Below are 23,088 nucleotides of genomic sequence, written 5' to 3' on the forward strand. Positions count from 1 at the left end.
AGGATGAAGGGATAGTAGGCTGGACCTGTTTGGAACAATTATCATAAAATGGCAGTATAGGTTGTGTTTGCCTTCAACTCTCAGCAATGAAAGTATTAGCGAACTTTGTGATCAGGGCAAAGGGCTCAATAACGTCAAGAGCTTTACAATATGGCTGTCAAAAAGAACAGGGTGGCCCAAAGAGATTTCGGTCTGAGCTTTACAGTATTTCCATACCTCGTTACTTGTCTTTACTGGTTTGCATACCTCTGGGTTCCGATTTGCATAGTGTAGGATACATGAAGACAGCTGCTGCTGTTTCCTCCTTAGCTTGTTTAACAAGGGAATCTTCACCTCATAAAAGACAGTTTACTGCACCCTCATTCAGCATGCTACCATTTATTTAGTGACAAATGTGGCCGCTGCAGTTATTGTGAATGGATTGTCTAATTGAAACAAATGACCAATAACAGATTTACAGGATATTGTTTTACTATCATCCTATCCTGAGACGTAGCCCCACCAGGAAGAGATACGGCAGACAGATAATATGAGACGGAGTCCCACCAGGAAGAGATACGGTAGACAGATAATATGAGACGTAGTCCCACCAGGAAGAGATACGGCAGACAGATAATATGAGACGTAGCCCCACCAGGAAGAGATACGGCAGACAGATAATATGAGACGTAGTCCCACCAGGAAGAGATACGGCAGACAGATAATATGAGACGTAGCCCCACTAGGAAGAGATACGACAGACAGATAATATGAGACGTAGCCCCACCAGGAAGAGATACGGCAGACATATAATATATTTTATTGTAGGATAGTGCCTTGGAAAGAGGTTACTAAACGTTGTCTGTGGCCTAATGTTTTGTTTGAACGTGTTAGGGATGGACTCCCCTAACAAAAAGATCCTATAGTAACACCAGTCTTTCTTCCTTAGGATAGAATGAAGTGACTTAGAGAGTCATTATCTAAAGATTAGTGACAGTATCAGACGCTGGCAGTAGTAGCCCCTGAGGTCAGTGGGGCCTTGGCACTGTTTCCTCTGGGGCTGTGTCGAGGAGTGTACTGTGGGGAGGAATGGTGCTCCACTGGGCCGAGGAGGAGACGGCCCCTGAGGGACCGCATGGCTTTACACCAGATTAGCACCGAGAGGAGTGAAGGTTTATCACTGGCTCGCTCTCTCTGTCTCCATAGTCTGGATTCTATCTACCACACAGTCTATCTGATCCAATAATCCAGCCCCAATCACCTGCACTCCATCTGTCAGTCTATCCCTCTCCCCTCTCTCCTCTTCATGACGATTACTGTCTGTAACCACCCTTCTTCCTCCACCCCCTCCTCCGCCTCCTCCTATCTCTCTCTTTGCTCTACAGCACCCTACAATCTGCCTGTTCTGTTCCCCTCCATTCACAGTACAAATTGTGTTGTAATGAAGTCAGAGTGGAGGGAGCATTTTTCATGTTGTCTTTTCTAATCAGAAGGGAGGTATGCCTGTGTGCATCTCTCTCCAATGTCACTGCTTGGCTTTTCAGAGTCTGGAGTCTGACGTACATGGCGGGGTTAAGAATCAATCTGTGAGGAGAGCTGACACATGCAAGTCTTGTGTGTAGCTGCAGATGTCTGTAGCCCTGCAGGCATATTGAATATTCATCTTGTGGGTATTTAGGGTCATTTCACCTTTCTAGTGAAGTTTAAAGCTGGGTGATTATGTGCTCAGAGCAGCATGGGTGAACGGCTCCATCACCCTCTTACATATCACCCTCTTACTCATCTTATTGAGTCAGACCTTTCTCTCTCTCTTTATCTCTCTCTCTCTCTTTCTCTCTCTCTTTCGCCAGCCTCTGAGGAGAAAAAGTCACTTTGTCTTCCAATTTTATTTGATTAATAAAACCATGTGAAGTCATGCTTAAACTCTTTAATATACCCTTCTGTTTAGTATTACTATATATCTGTCCAGTGGATGTAATATACATTATTTAATTAATGTGGTCAGAAAGTCAGATCCCTTGATTAAGCGTTAATTTCTCCCGATCAGGAGAGAATCAAGTGATTAAGGAAACAAGCCAGTGTTCATCTCACTCTTTCAGAAACCTTTAGGCAGCTCAGCCCTTGTGCCCATGGATTGTCTATGGATTTTCTCCACTCTAGCAATTTAACATAAACTACACACTACTCATTTATTTTGCCTTTTGAAGTGATTTGTATTCACATGACATCCCCTATGTGAACAGGTTGTTTCTTGCTTTGAATAAGTTAGCCACAGGTAGATCTGATAAGCCGAGCTAGCTTTATGAAAACTGTCTGTCTGTTATGCATTCCATGATATATTTATGCTGATGTATTCACTCTGTGTTTATGTGAAAGGTGGACGTTATCGTTCACCGAGGGGAGATAGACGCGGATGTATTACCAGCTGGATATGAGGGATAAGGCCTGTATGTTATGTTATACTGTATGCCGAGACTCTCACCATTTGCTGTGGTATAAGCCCAGGATCAAGCTAACTGTTGTTTCTGGAGTGTGAACCAAGCCTCAGTCAAACTTGATGAGCATGTCGTTGGAGGAATTTCTGAAATATAATGGTTCTTTGTATTGCCAGCCCACATGGTATCAATTGAAGCAGCTTTTTAAGACCTTCTGGTAAGCCAGTTCAGTTCAGCGCAGAAAAGGGGAATGCTTGGCGGAAGCAGGTGGAAAGAATTGCTGTAAGACAGAATCCTCGAACGGCCAAATCTGATCACATTTTGAAGCCCTAAGTAATGACAGTTCTTAGGAGCAAATCGTCCGTCAAAGGGACCACGATCTGGATAACCTCGAAGATGAAAAATAGTCTTTAGTAAAGCAACATCGACTGAGCTCCTTTCATTAACTGAGAAAACTCAGGGATTGACAAGTGCCGGGTCGTGAGGGGGATAACATTTAGCAAAGTTGGCAGCCTCTGTACATAAAAGTTGAGGCTAGAGTAAACTGAACCAGTGGGATCACCACACTGGCAGAATACTGTGTACTACAGGAGTGTTCAATGTCTTCCTCGGAAACTATTTATCCAAGCTGACAGCTTTTAGGTCATCCGGGTTATTACCATCTCTGCAGTTCAAACAAGTCTTAATTATTCCAAACGTGCATTAACTTCATGATTGCCTCTCATTCATTTTTACTGGTGATTATAAAACTGGAACAGTGTGTCTATCAAACGGAAAGCTCCATGATTCATCGGCTGCGTGGTGGAACAATGTAATTTCACACGAAAGGGAACATTCGTATGAAAATGTATCCCTTATATAAACATGTGTCAAGAGTTAGAGGTCCTCAGAGGTCCTGGTTAGAGTCTCTAACTCCCTGTCTCTAACTGAGCTGCCCATCAGTCTGTGAAAGCATGCAGAGTATTTGAACCGCTTGGCAGAGGGTCTGCCAGATGTTTCCCTCGCCAAAGGGAACTACCTCTTGGTACATTAATTACTGTGACATTGCTCTAACTCCCATTGCATTAATTTAGAAGCTAAACTTCTTAAGGGAGGCCAAGATTGGAAAGTCTGTTTAAGATATATTCTCTGTTAGATTTATGTTTGGTGAACTGTTGACTTACAACCTCTCACCCCAGGATCAGATGGACTCAGTACATGTGAGATAATAATCATGTAAATAACTTAAAATATCAGCCTGTTATTGGTTTGAATACATTTACTGTAGTCCCCACACAGTGTGATGTGAACCCCATGGCATGTGATATCTATACAGAATATGTCCCCTAGGACCAGCAGCACCACAGTGGGTCTAAGCAATGGTCAAAAGTAGTATACGAAATAGGGAATAGAGTGTCATTTGGGACACAACCTGTGAGAACAAAGAGCAGTGAGGAGCCAAGCTAGCAGAGCAGAGGAGTCACAGTGATCTTATCTCACACCCTGTTAGAGGAAACCTCCCTCACCAGAAAAACCAAACAAACCCAAAACTCAGCTGAAAACGGTCTCTTCATCATAATGAGCAGTAGCCACTCCAGCCATGCCACTATATTCTGCCTTACGGAGAGCACACCGGGTGAGGGATGTTGATCGATGCCCTACTCTCACCCCACCGAGCTGCCAGTGCCTAGAGACACGCTGGTCCAAGAGCCTGTGTGTTTGTGTGCGTGCGTACGTGCGTGCGCGTGTGTGTGTGTTAGCTCGGAGCCCCCTGTGTTGAGCCCACTCCTGATTCCCCCCTCTCATCACTGCAGTGAGATTAGCACATGGCACACTTTGACTCCTTCTTATTATGATTGAAATAAAGCCATGTGAGCGCCGGTCGGTCAGTGTTAGCCTTTCCCGTGGTGACCCCTCTCTGGCAGGCTCATTGTCTGAGTGACCAGCACGTCAGCGGAGGGTCCCTGTGGACCTTTATCAGAGAGTAGCCAGACCAGGCAGGGCTACATGGGGATTAAGGTCAGTGTTCCACTCTGCCACAGTGTGTTTGCTCTGCTGATTATGCTTAAATAAAATGTTTGCATATTGAAATATGGTCAAGTGTTTGTTCTCGGCATAATACAGAGGCACTCCACGGCGCAGCAGCTCTCCTCTCATGGAACCCAGAGAGGGTATCAGCGGTGTGCCTGGAGTACCGGCACCTTGTGTTAATGGGCCCAAATACACACAAATGCCTCTTTCTGCTTCTCAAATAGGGTGTTTATAATTATGACTGTTGAGGGCCGTCACTTGTGGTTTAATGAGGTACGGTAGTGTTGTTTACGTTTCTGTGTTGAAAGGCTCAGCAGCCTGATGTGAAGTCACTCGGAGGCAACTGTGGGGTGTAATCGGTGTCGACGCCACATGGTGGGGTCTTTATGAGGCTCGCTGACACTGAGGGTGAAAAATGGCACGAGTTCCTCAGCATATTTATTTCTGCAGATAGGAGTCTTTTAGACCAATAAGAGAAGGGCAGGAAGCCCTGATGGTGGCAAGGCAATCTCCTGCTCTGGTATTGGCCTCTCCCAGGGGAAGGCTTTTAAAAGGACAGAAAGAAATGTGTACAGCCGCCCGCCACCGCAGTGGCAAAAGGCTTCCATCCCTCCCTCGCTACCTCCCTCTCAGGCCTTAGTGCTATCTCCCTCTCAAAGCCGCTCATTATCTCAGCTCCTGCTTAATGCATGTACATTCAGCCATGAACGGCCAGGAGAAAATTATATATGAGAGAGAGAGAGAAAGAGAGAGAGAGAGAGAGAGAGAGAGAGCAGAGCAAGATGGAGAGAGGAGAGAGCAGTAGAGAGAGAGTGGAGAGAGCAGCAGAGAGAGAGTGGAGAGAGCAGCAGAGAGATGCAGAGAGATAGAGATGTTGAGAGTGTGTGGGGGAGAGGGGAGAGGAAGGGAGGTAGTGTGAGATGTACAGGGAGTTAGAGAAATTGTGTGTGTTATGCATATGTGCATTAGCATGTATAGACGCAGTATTAGTCGACACACACTGTGGCCCGGAGAAAAGTTCAACTGTTGTCGCTGTTCATGTCTCTTTCAGTCCTCTTTCTCTCTATTAGACCCCTGCGTGTCTGTGAGAGGGGGCTGAAATTAACAATAACAGAGTGTGAATGAAGGGAGAGACCCAGAGAGAGGGGTAGAGTAGCTGTACTTCCAGAGCCTTCACTCTTCCCCTGTGTCTCTCCATTATCTGTGGCATGGCAGTACCTGATTAATGAGGAAGCGACAGGATCACCTTGGTCCTGAGGTCAGAGCAGCAGATCTCATTTGTTGGAGAGCTACAGAGCACACCGTCAGTAATGGAGGCACACAACTTTAGACTCATTCTGGTTTGCCCATATCACTCAAATTGGAAAGACATTGCTTTCATTGTAGCTTTTGAACTGGCTTTGGTGTGACTGTCTTCGGTTTGATTATCTTCATAAACAGAGATTTTCCAAACACACCCTGCTATTTAGTCTCCCTCTAGACTTATTCCGCAGTCCCTCATCATGGGTTTTTGATGAAATGTGAACACTTTGTTTCACAAAGCAGCAGTGTTCAGCTTGTGCTTTTATTCACAGAGTAGTTAAATGTAAATGGCAATTCATAACAAATGCTCCATAACACATAGCATTTTGTGTGACACTAACAATGCCTTGCTTTAATGTTGGCTGGTTTTCTCATCGCAAACATGCCTATTTCCTCAGTCTTAAATGTCAGGCTATCAGGCGGAAGGGATGCGTGCGGGCGGATATGTTCACGCCTCTAAGACTGATTATGAGGGTCTTCACACTTACTCGACTTTTCTCAAAAATGCCCTTGGCTACGCATATACTGCAATGTATTCTTGCGAACTTGTCACGTCTCGGCCGTACCTCCGACAGGGCAGGGCAGTGTAAACAGGATTGTCTCATTGAGTCAGCACTCACGGTAAAAAATTGTAATAGCATAGCAATGTTTTTAAAACAGCTGAAATGTACAGACATTTTCCTTATTATTTTTTTTTACCTGAAATTGTAGTAACAGCCTGTTACATTCTGAAATTGTCTCTGTAGCTTTGAATCTCAACCGTGTTCCTTTTTTGCTTGACTGCACTGAGCCACCACCAAGGTCCAGGCAGGAAGCAACTCCCCAGGGAATTATCAATGTCGCAGTTTGCCTTTACCTTGTATAATGACCTCCTTGATATTGAAAAAATGAAGCCTGGTGTGTTCTAATTAATATGGTAGCTAGTGTGAGCCTAAGAGCTCCTATCTAGCTATGGTTCAGCTAAATGTCAGCATTTAGATACAGCCAGGATGCAATAATAGTTTTGTTTAGCTAGCTTGCTAGTTAACGTTACCTACCTGTGTGGTCTATATTTAAGCAATAAGGCCCGAGCAATATGGCCAATATACCACGGCTTAGGACTGTTCATAAGCACAATGCAACGTGGAGTACCTGGACACAGCCCTTAGTCATGGTCTATTGGCCATATATCACAAACGTCCGAGGCGCCTTATTGCTATTATAAACGGGTTACCAATGTAATTAGAACAGTAAAAATAAGTGGTTTGTCATTCCCGTGGTTTATGGTTTGATATACCACAGCTGTCAGCCAATCAGCATTCAGGACTCGAACCACCCAGTTTGTAATATAATATGAATGACACTGTAGCTAGCTAGCAGGAGTTAGATGTGTCTTGTCAGCTAATTGAATGTGTACGGACGAGAAAACAAACCCTTTAATTGTCAAGGCTCAGGAGAAGACTCAAATGCAGACAGTTTTGAAGTAACAAAAGTTTATTACAAAAACAGGGGGACAGGCAAACAACAGGTTAAGGGCAGGCAGAGGTTAGTAATCCAGAGCTGAGTCTGAAAGGTACAGAACGGCAGGCAGGCTCAGGGTCAGGACAGGCAGAGGTCAAAACTGGGAAAACTAGAAAACAGGAACTAGAGAAAGACAGGAGCAAGGGAACACCGCTAGTAGGCTTGACGAAACAAAAAAAACTGGCAACAGACAAACAGAGAACACAGGTATAAATACACTGGGGATTATGGGGAAGATGGAGGACACCTGGAGGGGTGGAGACAATCACAAAGACAGGTGAAACAGATCAGGAAGAAAATAAGAAATGTTGGAAGAAAAGGAAGAAAAGTTTCTTGGATTGTTATATAGTTTGTGCTTACTGGCTAGCGGCTACTGTGATATTTACGAACAATTTGAGTTGCAGTCCAAGAATGTTGCGTTTCCAGCAACAATGAAAGGTAAGGCCAGGATGTAATGTTTATTGAAAAGTAGAAATCTCTTTTGCCACTCCGGTCCTCAAACACTCGTAGTGGGAAAATGGCCTAAAGAGGGGTTGGTAGTGTTAAATATAATTTATTTATATTTACAATGGTTTATTGGTCTTATGTTTGATACTCAACATTGTACTGATAGCAGTATAGGATATATTTTCTTACTAACAATAAAACATTTTAGATTGTTATTATTTCAGGGCACATCAATAATTGAATCCATAAATCATAAAGAAAAAATATTTGACCTCTAGCAGCATTAACAGCATATAGGCTTGTAATAGGTTTGAAAATCTTGTTGCGCTCTGCATGTGTAAAAAAAAAGTTAATTATATTCTTGATTAATTTGAATTTGCACATGTTTTATGTTTTCACATGTAAGAGAAAATGTGACTGTAGGGTGTATTGGTCCCATTTCCTCTTGTCAGTGTGTGGATGTGAGATCAAAGGAAGGCAGTCGCCTGTCTCCTTCCAGCCCAACACTAATTTCCTCTCCTCTCCTCCTCTCGTCTCTCCACTCCTCTGAGGCAGATTAATCCAGTTCTCTGCCTTTTCGAAGTAAGAGATGTTTTTTACCCTTAAAAAAAAGGAAAAGTGACCATATCAATGTGTTGAGTGTATGTGGGGGCTTGCTGAGAGGAGGATGATGATGTCACTGAGGCTGTCTAGACACGACTGAATATTCTCAGTTGTCTGTTTATTTATGTTGGGGGATGGCACTGTGTGCGCTAGGCTGATGAGTGTTAACACTCCTACCCACCAAGAGACAGACACATGCCCTCCAAACTGCCATGGATTGAGAGCTGTGCAGTGCCAAGGAAAATGAGCTGCGAGAAGAAAACAAAATCACTAGTTTAGTCTACAGTTTCAATCTCCAATGCATTGACACATTATGCTTTGGGATCTGAAACAAATAGATTAGTGATGATCTCTGACGTCGGTAAAGATTAGCATCTAATGAGAATAGTCACTTGTCACATCATGGAGAGTGGCCCTGTACCCATTATACTTAATAACAGCACAGCTTTGTAATGGCATCCACATGATATATCCCCCTGACACCTCGCACATCCACATCTGCTGACGTGTGTAGCATGATAGCCTGTGTGCCATGTTGAAGCATCATTTACAAGGACAACCACTAATCGGACTAGCAGGGGTTCTGTTGAGAAGGGGAAGTGATTATCAAGGTTCCTCTACAGTCAATTCAATTTGTAGCCTATCAAGGCCAGTTTTATTGCAATGCAAATGTGAACTGTATGTAATTAGAAACAAGCTGCTGTCTGTGTCGTGTTGCACAGCGCTAAACTGGCATCTCTTTGAAAATTGTCACGCAATTAAAAAGTTGGTGTGGGAATGGGGATGAGCCTTACTATGTTCTGGACGTATAATTTGACCATTTATGCCAAATTATTCACTACTTTTGAAAGAGACAACAAAATGTAGACAGCTTCGTTGACTTGGATTTCTCCTATTATGAATGGCAAAATAAAATAGATAGCTAGCTGTATGTCCTTAAAATCTTCACATTTCTGATTTCTTTAAACTGAGCAAGATCCATTGTGATTGAATCAATCTGTCTGCCCTGCTATGCTCTTAGGCATTTAATTGGTTGAAATTATCTCGCTTTAAATCTAAGTTAATCATTAAAAAAAATGTGGATTGTCAAGGCCCAAGGGGAGATATTTAATTTTCAGCAGCCCACAATTAGATCACACACTGCTGTGAGGCTAAATGACTTGACCGGAGCTGACCAAATGCCCTATCCAGAAACTACCAAAAAGATAACACACTATGGGTTGAACTATAATTATTAGGTCAAATTTGATATAAAGATCACAGACGTTATACTTTGTATAAATTGGACAAGCAATCATTCAATAAGTACATACTGGAGGTAGAGTATAATGTGAATGTGATATCCACATTATATTTATATTCAAGGCTGATGAAGCCACAGCTGTCATATCCTGTGCTGATGACATACTGTATTAAGGGCTCTCCAGTGGCGTATTCCATGATTTAAAAATGGTCCTCACCATTTGATGACATTGTAGATGGTCACTTCTCCCTCTCATTGTCTGTCAGATTGATAGTGACGCGTCGAGATGAGTCATACAGTTCCGGTTTATCCATGTCTCATGTGAGGTAGACATCGAGTGTGTTGTTTGTGAACACTGAGATGATGTTATAGCACATCATGAGGTCTGTTTGCTAAATTGGGTCAAAATTGGAAATTAGCCCCTTGCTCTTCTTCAAATATTCATAACATGACATTTCAGATGTAGAGCAGCCCCAGACAGTGCTCCCTAATTGGCCAGTGCATTTATTCATGGTCTCATGTACCATATTGTTATTGGAGGGAGGGAGGGAGGGCAATACAGACAGAGAGAAAGAGAACGAGAGAAGAAAACCGACACATGATTGTGGAAACTGAGGGGTTGGCTGTGTATTGGCTGTGTCTTTGTGGCAAGCATGGCACCTCCATAGTAACGCAGGATCACTGGGAGTGCAAGCGCAAACAATGGCCTCCTTGTCAAAAACGGAACAAATCCCTGAGGAAGAGGTGTCAGTGAAAAGGTTGATGACCTGGCATCTGGCAATTACTGCCAGCCCAGGTCATTAATCAGAGAGGTCTCAGTCTCTTACTCCGACCGACCGACTCAGCAGCAGTAGCAGCAGCAGTCACACCATGGAGCACTCCTCCACTGGGGCCGGGATGGCCCTTAATGTGCTACGTTTGTCGTACCTATGTTTGTTGGTTATATGGGAGAATAATAATGAAGAGCCTGGGATGACTGATCTTTAAAGACCTGAGGAGTTTGACTTTGAGAGAATTTTGATTCAACTGTGTTCCTCTGTGGAGGTACACAGTGTGTGTACCTGTGTGTCTGTTCTGTCTCTGTCAGGCCACATGTGCTGCCTCATGTCACACATGGAAGTGGTGTGTTTGTGTTGTGGATGATGGCAGCCGCTGCAGTGTGAGTTCAGATGCCCACTTGAGGCGGAGGAGGACGAATAGGACACTGCAGCAACACTGGCACGGCTGCCACATGTCACAGCTGGGCTGTGTGTCGACACTGGCACCAACACGGCTAGCATGTCATAGCTGTTCACTGTGGTGACAGGGGAGCCCTGCTCTCCTCCACACACTGCTACCGACACAGCCATCAGGCTCAACCCTGGAACCTGGGGTAAAAACCTATCCTCACAGCTGTCATCAGGCTACAGCCCTAGAACCTATGGTAAAAAAAACTATCCACACTGGGTTCACTACAGAGAGGTAGTAGATACAGTAAGAGAGAGAGAGAATTTGTGTACTATAGTAGTGTTCTCTATAAGAGTCGCCGTGTTGTAGTATCCTGTCATTACAGCTACTATATTCAGCATGGCAATTACTGCTGTGCCCACTTAAGAAATAGAGCACAAAGTTCATGCTTGTGCCATGTGTAAGAGAGAAGAAGAACGGGAAAAAGCATGTAAGTTAGTGTCTCGTTATTTTGCCATTCTTATACAGAAGCATATAGCACAGTGGCTTTGACAACAGCGTATTCTTGAATATGTTCCATCCAAGACAGACGCTGGCTTTTCATCATTGGATGTTTTATTATATTTTGCTTCATACATTCAGAGTTTTAACTTCAGGAAGGCTTGCTATTTTCAGATGTCTAGTTGTCATTAAAAGATTTTCATATTAGAAAATTAGACATGAAGAATAGTGGATTCCCTTGTGCTCGCACATCAAACAAAGATTTCTGTGGCAGGCAGTCAGTTCTCCTCCCCCAAACCATCCCCATCCCCTCCCCTTCCTCATCCCTCTCCCTCTCATCTCAAACCCCAAAGCACATCTTTCTAGAGACCCTCACTCCAGACTCCACTAGACCTGGCAACCCCAGGAACTACCTCTGATAAACCCTCCCAATCCTCTGATCATCACCACAGTGTCTCTCTTTGAGGAATCAGAATGAAAAGGGTTGCCGATTTCACCTTCCCTGCTCCAGCGCTAATAGAGTAGATAAGCAGGTCCATATAATTAGAAACCAGTGAAATAATTGTAACAAGGGGCTAAATGCCTAGCTCTAGTTTTAATTAGCCGGTGCTTGAATTAATAATTGCCGCTTTTTAAATCAGAAATCAGTGACTGTTGTTTAGGCTGCTAGATTGGAATAATGGTGGTGGTATTGGTGGTGGCTGCTTTTTACATCTCAATATGTGCGCGTTTCACTGTGATGCACACTGGGCCTGGGAGGGTAGGGGAGGCGGAAAAAAAAACCTGGGTCTATTTGGTTATCTTCCAAGTGCAGCGTAGCTCAGCCAAGATTAAATTCATTGGGTTTACGGTGGATATCAGTATTCGTTTTTTTTATGTTATGTTGGAAAGAGCCAGGGGTGGGAGGCAGGCCAGTCAGTCTGCAGGGGGAGGAGAAGGAAAGAGAGGGGAAGAGAGAAAAAAAAAAGCTGCCAATGCTACAATTTACAGAGAATATCATCATCAACATCACCATCATCATCATTATAAAAACCCTCTCTGCTATTTAAACCAACGCCGGAATGAGAAAAAAAATATATGCTGTATATCTCCCATATCCCATAGAATACATGAAAGGGACGATGCAGCAGTGTCATCAGCTATCTGTTATCTGTTACCACTGTAACATCATGCCTCCGTCGCTTTGCCCTTAGAGTATAGGTGGTTCTCTACAGACACTGTGTTAATGACAAGTCCTGACCTCACACCTCTTAACACTCGTGTGCATTAGACACAGGACTTAGTGCCAGGGGGACTGCTCGGGCACAGTGACAGCTGTAAATTTGATCAATCGGACTGTCAGGGTACACTGGCAGGTGTGGCAAACGGGTGCCGGCGTAAAGATAACTTCTTGAATCTACTTGAGACGCACATGTCCCAAGTAGGCACCTGGAAATGCAAATGCGCTACGCTAAATGCTAAATGTACTCGTTAAAACTCAAACCTTGATCAAAATTCACAAGCAGGGTATTAAATTAAAGCTACACTCGTTGTGAACCTAGCCAGCAAGTCAGATTTTTAAAATGCTTTTCGGCGAAAGCATCAGAAGCTATTATCTGATAGCATGCACCCCCCAAAATGCCAGCTCGACACGTAAACAACAGATTTTGCGATAGACGGCGCTACCCAAAACGCAGAAATAAAATATAAAACATTCATTACCTTAGACGAGCTTCTTTCTTGGCACTCCTATATGCCCCATAAACATCACTATTGGGTCTTTTTTTCGTTTAAATCGGTCCATATATACCCAAAATAGCTTTGTATTGAAGTAGTGTCATTCAGAAAAATTCATCGTTTTTAAACGCTGCGTAATTTTTTAAAATTAAAAAAGTCGACGATAAACTTTCACAAAACACTTCGAAATCCTTTTGTAATCCAACTTTAGGTATTAGTAAACGTTTATAATCTATCAAAACGATTACAGGGCGATGTCTCTTCAATAGGTCCTCACTTCAAAAACAATGCAATCTGATCTCTCCTTGAACTGCATCCGGGTGAAGAGTGGAAAACTTGGGGTCAGACAGATGGATTTTCCAACAATTAATTCGATTGAAAATTAGTACAATGGCGCCATCGTGCGGAATTTGTATGAAGTGCAGGCAAATTTCCATTAAATTCTGTTCTCCTTTAACAACTGGTGGAAGTGACTTATGGAAATTATTTTTTGCTTTCAGAGAGCAGTTTTTCTTGCGTTTTTCAATGAAACACACGCTCTGTTATAGTCACAGCCGTGATTTAACCAGTTTTATAAACTTCAGAGTGTTTTCTATCCACACATACTAATCATATGCATATACTATATTCCTGGCATGAGTAGCAGGACGCTGAAAAGTTGCGCGATTTTTAACAGAATTTTCAAAAAAGGTGGGGGTAGATTTAACAGGATAACTGACGTCTTGCTGTCATTACTGCTAGGGCCCTGCCGTCAATCTCGCCCTGATGCATTCGTTCCCTTCTTTCTCTTCCTCTGTTATTTTTCTTTCCATTAAAATAATTGCCTGTCGCCCTGAAACGGGGCCTCACTTTTCTTTCCCCAGGTCCCCCTTTCCAAAAGAATTTGGTGATGGATTAAATGCTTTGGAAACACCATAGGACCCGGAGGTGTGTTTGGGGAGAGCAAGGGCAGATTGAAGGCAAACTGATTCCAGCTCTCCGTTCCTGTCTCCTATCTATCACTGCCAATTGCTGTGCCTCTCAGGCCTGGGATTCTCATGCAGTGTTCATCACAGCGACAGAGTCGTAGATGGGAAATGGGTTTATTTGGTTTGAGAAAGCTGTGAAATCCTACTTCATAATTTTAGGGGTACTGTATATTCAGGTATTTAAGTTAGAGTTTTTTGTTGTTGTTGTTGTTATTATCGCCAGCTTGCATTTTATTTTATTTAAATTGAGCAATTTTGTAACTTTCAATCACATTAGCGTCAATCAGTTTAAAATTTAAATCCTCATTTAATTGAAGTCATAATAACAAAAGGCACTGTTAACAAAATGGCTGAAACATTTTGATGATCACACAGTGCTGGGTATTGTTTAATGTGCTGTCTATATAGAGTGGTTACAGGCAGTACCATCTGGTATTTCTAGATGGAGAGCAGAGCAGGTACTCAGGCTTGGCTTTCCATTACCCTTGTCAGTGCATCACTGCTGTGAGTCAGTAGATAATGTGTCCTGCGCTCCGCTCTGCTCTGCACCGGCTGCATGTCTGTCCCAGGTTTGTCCCTCTCACCTTCTACCACCCTTTACACCACTACAGAACACTACCGCATTGCTGTCACGTCCCCAGCCCTGGCTGGCCCCTTCCGCAGCCTGCCTTAATGCCCTGCTCCCCAACGGACCCCAGGGGGCTTGGTGGAGGCCCGGGGCCATGGAGCTAACGCTGCTACGTCGCTACGCTAGCTCAGCTCCCACCGCTCCAGGAAGAGCAGCAGCAGTGGTGGAGGAATGTGGGACATTATGCTAATGAGAGGGCTTAGAGCAGGGCTCTAATCAAGCGTTGGCGGTGGTTGGACAGCCGCAGGACAGCTCGGCGCAACTTTCACATCAGCGGACAAAGGAGAAAACGGCTGCATGTTACACTGTGGATTTATTACGCTGCCTGGCTGGCGATAAGGAGGTTGAGATGTCTGCGCCGCTCACCAAACAGGTCTAACAAACCTTAATGGGAGACGGTGAAGCAGGGGGGTTTTCATGTAAGCCAGTCAACCTGTCTTTCTAGGACAACTTTTTTTTCCAGTTATTACATATACTGGGAATGTAATTACTAAACTGGCATATTGTGAAAAAGTCAAATTAAGAATTAGATTGGTTTTTGTGTGCTCTTCAATGTAAAGAAATACAAGGTGTGTAAAAAGGAATCAACATACACTAAAGAGCCTAGAATTCAAGTCCAATCAATTCAAGTCCTGGCACCCAAATGGTGGAACCCAGCCTCCTCCTGAAGCTAGGACAGCAGAGTCCCTGCCCATTGTCTGAAAAACCTGAAACCCTACCTCTTCAAGCAGTATCTTAAATAATCCTCCTCCTCACCTCGACACCCCCCCCCCCCCCCTTCTAGCTACATTATTGAGGAAAAAAAGACTTTCTATGCCTGTGAAGTGGTGGAAGAAGTACCCAATAGTCATACTTCAGTCAAATGAAAGATACCTTAATAGAAAATGACTGAAATGAAAGTGAAAGTCACCCAGTGAAATACTACTTAAGTAAAATTCAAAAAGTATTTGCTTTTAAATATACTTAAGTATCAAACGTAAAAGTATAAATAATTTCAAATTCCTTATATTAAGCAAACCAGACGGCACAATTTCCTTGTTTATTTTTGTTTATGGTTAGCCAGGGGCAGTCTCCAACACTCAGACATAATTTACAAACACATTTTTACAAACCCCCCTATTTAAAAAATAATAATAAATAATAAACAAATACAAACCAAAAAGCCATTGATGTTTAGTGAGTCTGCCAGTAGGGATTTTCTCTTGATAAGTAGATTAATTGGACCATTTTCCTGTTCTTTTGGGTGTCAGGGAAAATGTATGGAGTGAAAAGTACATTATTTTCTTCAGGAATGTAGTGAAGTAAAAGTAAAAGTTGTCAGAAATATAAATAGTAAAGTAAAGTACAGACCAAAAAAATGACTTAAGTGGTACTTTAAAGTATTTTTTACTTAAGTACTTCACACCACTGTGCCTGTGATATGTGGTTGTCCCACCAAGCTATCTTATTAAGATGTATGTGCTAACTGTAAGTTGCTCTGGATAAGAGCGTCTGCTAAATTACTAAAATGTAAATGTAAATTGTAAATTCAATAGGTCTACATCTTAAGACCCGCTCTGTGTTGATAAATAAACTGTGCTTTGAAAGTCATTTGACAATACATTGGCTCCTCTTGGATAAGCGATCCCTTTCTTTCCAACAGTGCCTTGCCTTGGCAGTGTTTTGTAAGTATTTGTGTGACAATCCACTTCCTTTATCTCCAGGGCCGCCTATCCTTCATCTGCTTAGTGTCAGCTCGTGCCTATTAGACAGATATAGGCTTCCCATACATCTTTTCAGGGAAAGGGATTTCAATGTTTCTCTGTGGCATGCCAGCTGTGATTTCTCTGATTCTACTCTGATGGTCTGGCCTCGTCTTCTTCTACTTGTCTCCCCATGCAGTCACTACGAGCAGGACCGCAGTGCGCTCAAGAAGAGGGAGTGGGAGCGGCGGACACAGGAGGTGCAACAGGACGAAGATCTCTTCTCCTCCGGGTTTAATCTATTCGGGGAGCCGTACAAGGTAAGGGCCTGGGAAGGAAGGAGGAAGGGGTGGGGAGGAGGGTTGTCAGCATTCAGCATCCATCCCTTTTTCTAGGACATTACCTGGCAACAGGCATGATGGAAGTCGCTAAATAAAATAAGAGTATTCGTCCAACTTAAACATGTATAGATGTATAAAGAACACATTAACCCCCAGTAACTGAGCAGTCTTGTCAGTCTTTCTCCAGTCTACTCTGGCTCCTCCAGTCTTTGGGTTCCATCAGTGTCTGCCAGTCTCCAAAAGCACATTATCCACTGCCTGCCAGATCTGTGTGTGTTCTCTCATGCTCTGTGTGTTACTGGATGAATGAGACACCACAGATGGTCAAAACAGTATTTCTATAGTGGGCCAAAAGCAGCTTCTTCTATGCCTTCCCTCATGTCCTGTTACTTTATGTTATATTAATTGAAGGGATTGGAGACAACCGACTGCATCCAAGCAGATTACTATCCATGCGGGGACTGTAGGAATAGACAGCTAATGTGGAAAGGATAAGATATTACAAATGTAGAATTGTTTAAAATGATCTGCTTCGCTATATTTCGTGAAATGCTTTGCTGTTCATGCTGTAATGATGTTATGTTTTGCTGTGGCGTGTATTTTCCATTGTGCACTGAACACATCCCTTAGGCCCCCCATATTGTCCATTTGAATGATGTGCAGTAGAGTAATGACACATGTGAACGATGATCACACCTCTCATGTGTACGTCATGGAGGTGACATGCAGTCTCAGTCCTTCATGTTTCCCCTTCTCTCCTGTATGATATGTATCCATTGGCTGACTGGCTGCAGACAGGTGACAAGACCGATACTTGAGGAGAGAGAGAGAGTGTGTGTGTGTGTGTGTGTGTGTGTGTGTGTGTGTGTGTGTGTGTGTGTGTGTGTGTGTGTGTGTGTGTGTGTGAGTAGCTAAGCAGTGTCAATAGAGAGGGATTCTCCTGTGTATGGGTTGTGAGCAGGATCAATGGAAGCCTAAGGTATGAGGGCAGTCAGGACATTGTTCCATAGCCAAGCTTGGGATCTCTTAGCTAACTAACTGGACAGATTGGGGACTCAGTCAAGAGGACTGTCATGTTTTTACTTGGGCCAAGGTGTCCCTTTTTAAAGAACCCTATCTTCTTTCTCAATCACTCATTGCTTTCTCTTCTCCCTCTCTGTGTATCAATCCACCTAGGTTCTTTCCCCTTTTACTGTATTTGTGTTTTCTGTCATGGCCATTCTGACAGACATGGAAAACGGTTATCGCTGTAATCAAAGAATACTGATTGTGAAAACTGCCATTGTAACTGTGATAAAATGATCGCTATTTGTTATCACAAATCGTGTTAAGTCCCATTTAATTGAGATATGTGCACTACAAATGACATGTGCCACAAATATTCTCACAAGGCCATCTAGTGTATTTCCCAACATGTTGTGTTGCTGCATTATTTCCTCCTCTGTACCAGCCTGATTGGGTAATTAAAAGTGATCAAGACTGATCTGAATAAGTCCTCGTTATCCGCACCTGGTATAATTCATCACTGCAAAGGAAACGTTCCTTCAAGATCATACACACTATTTATACTTTCATACAGTAAATAGCTTTCTAACACTACAGATTATCTGTAAACGGCACGTTTAGAGAGAGTGTGGCTTTCAAGGAAAGAGGGCGTGGGACCTGTCCATCACATCAACATGGAGGTGGACGTATTTGTGGAAATAAACAAGTAGTGACTGTGTCCCCTTTGAAGGCTAATTGCCCATGTCACATGACATGGTGCAGTCTCCCCTCAATGCGGCTTCGCTTCAATAGTGGATCAACGGCACCGCACATAAATACACACGCACATACACAGGGGAGCACGCACGTGCGCACACAGACGAAACCGTTCATCTTCATCTGATCGCCCACTGCTCCTCTTAGCCTGGGAAATTAGGTTCCAGAACACATGAGTGTTCTCTTAAACACACGCAACCTCTCTGCGAACTGGGTCACACTTAATGACAGAAAAACAGGCACACAGAGCTATCTACTCCCTTTTATTTTAATTTATACTAAAACAGGATGTCTCTACCCCTTATATAGGACTGTGTGAAATTTAATTCTGGATGCTAGTATGTGAGTATGTATGTGTCTTTGTGGAAATGGGGTGTGTTTTTGTGGGTAGGAGGATGTGTGTGTGTGTTTGTCTGCTCGTGCTCATGTTGGTGTGTTTGTGTGTGTGTGAAGGAATGCGCTGGCCCAGCATTCTTCCAGTGACTAAGCAGACAGACAGCAGGGGTAATGGGGAAAGGAACTCTCAGTCTAGGTGGGTGGACAAAGAGCAATTTTTTAGCCTTTCAGTAAATATGCCAATGGCTTGTTTGGAATTTGACCTTTGACAACATTTTACAGACGCCGTTGTGACTGTATCATGAGAGAACATCCTCATTCACTTTGGTTTAGATTATCAACAGCTAGAGTACAGTGAGGTCACATTTTAACTTATGTATTGTCAATCATGTAACTGCACTTTCCGAAATATAGATGGCTTTCACCAAGCTATACTGTCGTTAGAGGATTACAGCCTGAGACAGATCTGTTCTCCAGACCCCCACAGTGTCAGCTAATAGTCATTGATGTCATCACATCTGCAGGAAAATGGACTCTCCACTCCAGGCTTTAGTATTTGGGCATGTAAGCTGGGGGGACTTAAGGGCCGGTAAAGATGATGTGTGTTTAGAAACCAATGTGTCCTGTTAGTGCTTGACTGGTTCAGCGATACTTTCTCCTTAGCCCCCTCTCTCTTCCCCTCTCTCTTCCAGCCTAGTGCTCGGTAGAGAGTAATAGCAGTACTTTCCTCTCCTCTGTGAAACACTGTTTGTAGTTCTCCCACATCTCAGGCCGCTATTAGTTAATCCCCCCTTTAATCCTGTTTAATGGAACTATGCTGTTAGCAGCTATTTGGGACTGATTTACTGCTTTCCCAGCTCCACTGGCACCTAGAGAGACGCCCCACAGCCGAGGAGAGCTGGCTGTGCCCTCAGAGGTCCCCTGCTCCCCCTGGCAGCCCCTGGTCCCCCCCTGGCATTGGTGCCATCAGCAGGATGTGTACTTTGTGTACTCCCGGGACCCCTCTCTACCTCCTCCTGGACAGGTCTCTGTGAACGCACAGCCAAGCTGTTTTTAAAAGCCTGTAAAGCCCCGTGAAGGTCAGGCCTTTGGACTTCAGCCAACGCTGCTGCACCACTCTGTCACAAAGAGACCTACCTTTTCCCTCTCAAGGCAAATATTCCCAAATAAACCTCCCTAACCCCCTCCCTCCTTCTTCCTTCTTCTCCCTCCCTCCATCCTCCACCAACTGCTGAGTCAAGAGGAGCAGCAGAGTAAACGAGGATATAGCCGCCAAGTTATTCAGCCATTTTCTCCGTTTTCTGCAAACGTATTTTGTGTTCCTCCTCAGTCGTCAGCTCCGGTACTGGATGTTTTATTCATGGACACCAGCATTACTGTTGAGGAGCAGACTCTTAGAGATGGAGAAGGAGATCAATTCATTTATTCAATGCTAACTTTTGCTCTCCATGGGTGTAAGAGATGCAATATAAAATAGTTATATTTTTTAGAATGTAATTGTATATTCCCCCGACCGTCATCACTGTCAGATTTGATCAACGGGTTTTAAAAAGTAGGATGTTGCGACATGTTAAATTATTAGTCCATTACGTTTCCCAGTTTATATCTGAATTGTATTGTGGTTTGTTGCTGATTCTGTTAGGAGGCTACCTTACATCTGCTAGCTCCTGGATCCCCTGCTGTCGTTAGTGCTCTATTGATTTCAGATGATTTGTGCTAGGTGTTTACTCATGTGGACCCATATTGATGCTCTTTATTGGGAAGCACTAATGGATATTATGCAAACTGCTGAGGCTTTCTACTCCTGCACCAGTGAGGAAGGAAGGCTTTTACAGATGGGCTTACAAAGGAGAGAGACAATTCAACAGATAAGGATTTGCTGGATGAGTCTTTGCTCTGGGTCTTTAACTCATTTTTCTTTTTTAAGATTTTAGATTTAAGTTTTCAGATTTTTCTTAATTTCCCAAATTGAAGGCAAATAACTGTTAACAGATGGCCCATTGTAAACACTGCCAATCCCATGACAAGCAGTGTGAGAGAACAGTGCACATAACATCACTGTAGGATCAGCCTACAGCCCATCATAGTATTGTATTGTAGCACCAGTGCAGATTCCTTTATCCTAGTAGGAGCCTATAGGCTTTAGGCTGGAGACAATAATGTACTGGCACACAACTCCAGGTAAATAAACTTTGGACGCAAATACTAGTGCTGGGATGACATGAGATGGATGTATTTCTTTGTAAGGTCTCAAGGACCCTATATAATATCCCTGTAACGTATCCCTTGTAGCCTGTGCATTTCTCAACATCCGCACTTACAGACAATATTTGAAATGTGTCAATGTCTTCTCCACACAGAATCTCATTCACTCACATCCTTGAAAATCCACAGGAGTCCTCTTTACTATGCTGTGATATGACAACAACAAAAAGCAAACTTTGTATGGATAAAACCTACTTTCCCCTTCATACAGTACTGTATGAATCAGCTCATAGTCAAATTAGGTTTTAATTTTGCTCTCTGTTTCTCAGTTAAATCATAAAAGGCTAGCGTTAAGGCATGATCCCAGTGAGGTGCTTTACGATTGCTTGGCAGAGCTGTGATGGCAGAGCTGTGGTGGGGTGGCAGAACTGTGGTGGCAGGCAGGGTGTGAACTGTGGGATCTGATGCTGATTTAGAGAGCAAACGAAGCCTCCCATTGCGAGCCTGTTGGCCTGCACAGAGTGGTATTGCCCTAGTGCCCAGACCCGGCACATCACTACTGCTGCCTGCCACCATGCAAAGTCTGTCTCTTTAGTATTCTCCTATTCAAAGACTTTTTCAGATCCTCACTGCAAACACACACACACACACACACACACACACACACACACACACACACACACACACACACACACACACACACACACACACACACACACAAACACTTCAACAGAGCTGCTTCCTGGGGAGAAATGTCCATTGACAAGAGGCCAGCTGCTTTCCTCTTGATGAGTGCCTTTCTCTTTTTAAGACCTTTCCCATTTGAGTTGAGAAACACGGCAGGCAAAGGTTCATCAGTCTCCACCCGTTGAAGAAATGCCATATGCTCTGATTTAAGAGATGAAGTATGAGACATGTCACTGGAAGCCTTTAACGTAATGGGGATCAGCTCAGCAGAAGTCAGCTGATGGCATGAGTTCATGTAGGCAGTGGAGTATTGTAGCCTTTGTTCCATGATGATGTTCCATTCACAAACTGGACTTTGACTTGGCCATTCTAACACCTGGATATGTTTATTTTTGAACCATTCCATTGTAGATTTTGCTTTATGTTTTGGATCATTGTCTTGTTGGAAGACAAATCTCCGTCCCAGTCTCAGGTCTTTTGCAGACTCCATCAGGTTTTCTTCCAGAATGGTCCTGTATTTGGCTCCATCCATCTTCCCATCAATTTTAACCATCTTCCCTGTCCCTGCTGAAGAAAAGCAAGCCCAAACCATGATGCTGCCACCACGTTTGACAGTGGGGATGGTGTGTTCAGCTGTGTTGCTTTTACGCCAAACATAACGTTTTGCATTGTTGCCAAAAAGTTCAATTTTGGTTTCATCTGACCAGAGCATGTTTGGTGTGTCTCCCAGGTGGCTGGTGGCAAACTTTAAACAACACTTTTTATGGATATCTTTAAGAAATGTCTTTCTTCTTGCCACTCTTCCATAAAGGCCAGACTGATTGTTGTCCTATGGACAGAGTCTCCCACCTCAGCTGTAGATCTCTGCAGTTCATCCAGAGTGATCATGGGCCTCTTGGCTGCATCTCTGATCAGTCTTCTCCTTGTATGAGCTGAAAGTTTAGAGGGACGGCCAGGTCTTGGTAGATTTGCAGTGGTCTGATACTCCTTCCATTTAAATATTATCGCTTGCACAGTGCTCCTTGGGATGTTTAAAGCTTGGGAAATCTTTTTGCATCCAAATCTGGCTTTAAACTTCTTCACAACAGTATCTCTGACCTGCCTGGTGTGTTCCTTGTTCTTCATGATGCTCTCTGCGCTTTTAACGGACCTCTGAGACTATCACAGTGCAGGTGCATTTATACGGAGACTTGATTACACACAGGTGGATTGTATTTATCATCATTAGTCATTTAGGTCAACATTGGATCATTCAGAGATCCTCACTGAACTTCTGGAGAGAGTTTGCTGCACTGAAAGTAAAGGGGCTGAATAATTTTGCACGCCCAATTTTTCAGTTTTTGATTTGTTAAAAAAGTTTGAAATATCCAATAAATGTCGTTCCACTTCATGATTGTGTCCCACTTGTTGTTGATTCTTCACAAAAAAATACAGTTTTATATCTTTATGTTTGAAGCCTGAAATGTGGCAAAAGGTCGCAAAGTTCAAGGGGGCCGAATACTTTCGCAAGGCACTGTACTTCTCTGTTCTAGTGAAGCTACTCCAGTCCTCAGCTGTAGTTAGCCTGCAGTCCGACT

General features: G+C 43.4%; 1 protein-coding gene and 1 long non-coding RNA gene across 3 annotated transcripts in view; one reads left to right on the forward strand and one right to left on the reverse strand.

The window, feature by feature from the left end:
- LOC149978235 (uncharacterized) overlaps positions 1–23,088 on the reverse strand; it is a 1,155,107-nt gene that overhangs the window by 882,199 nt on the left and 249,820 nt on the right. The gene's annotated exons all lie outside the window — the stretch shown is intronic.
- The window catches only part of LOC110488546 (AF4/FMR2 family member 2), a 181,557-nt gene that overhangs the window by 22,562 nt on the left and 135,907 nt on the right, over positions 1–23,088 (forward strand). For both annotated transcript variants that reach the window (XM_021560781.3, XM_021560782.3), the window contains exon 2: positions 16,381–16,501. In XM_021560781.3, coding sequence (XP_021416456.3) covers positions 16,381–16,501 — 121 coding nt within the window. The remainder of the gene's footprint in view (positions 1–16,380; positions 16,502–23,088) is intronic.

Source organism: Oncorhynchus mykiss, chromosome 14 (assembly GCF_057628025.1).
Source record: "Oncorhynchus mykiss isolate SJ-2025 chromosome 14, ASM5762802v1, whole genome shotgun sequence".
NCBI classification, from domain to species: Eukaryota; Metazoa; Chordata; class Actinopteri; order Salmoniformes; family Salmonidae; genus Oncorhynchus; species Oncorhynchus mykiss.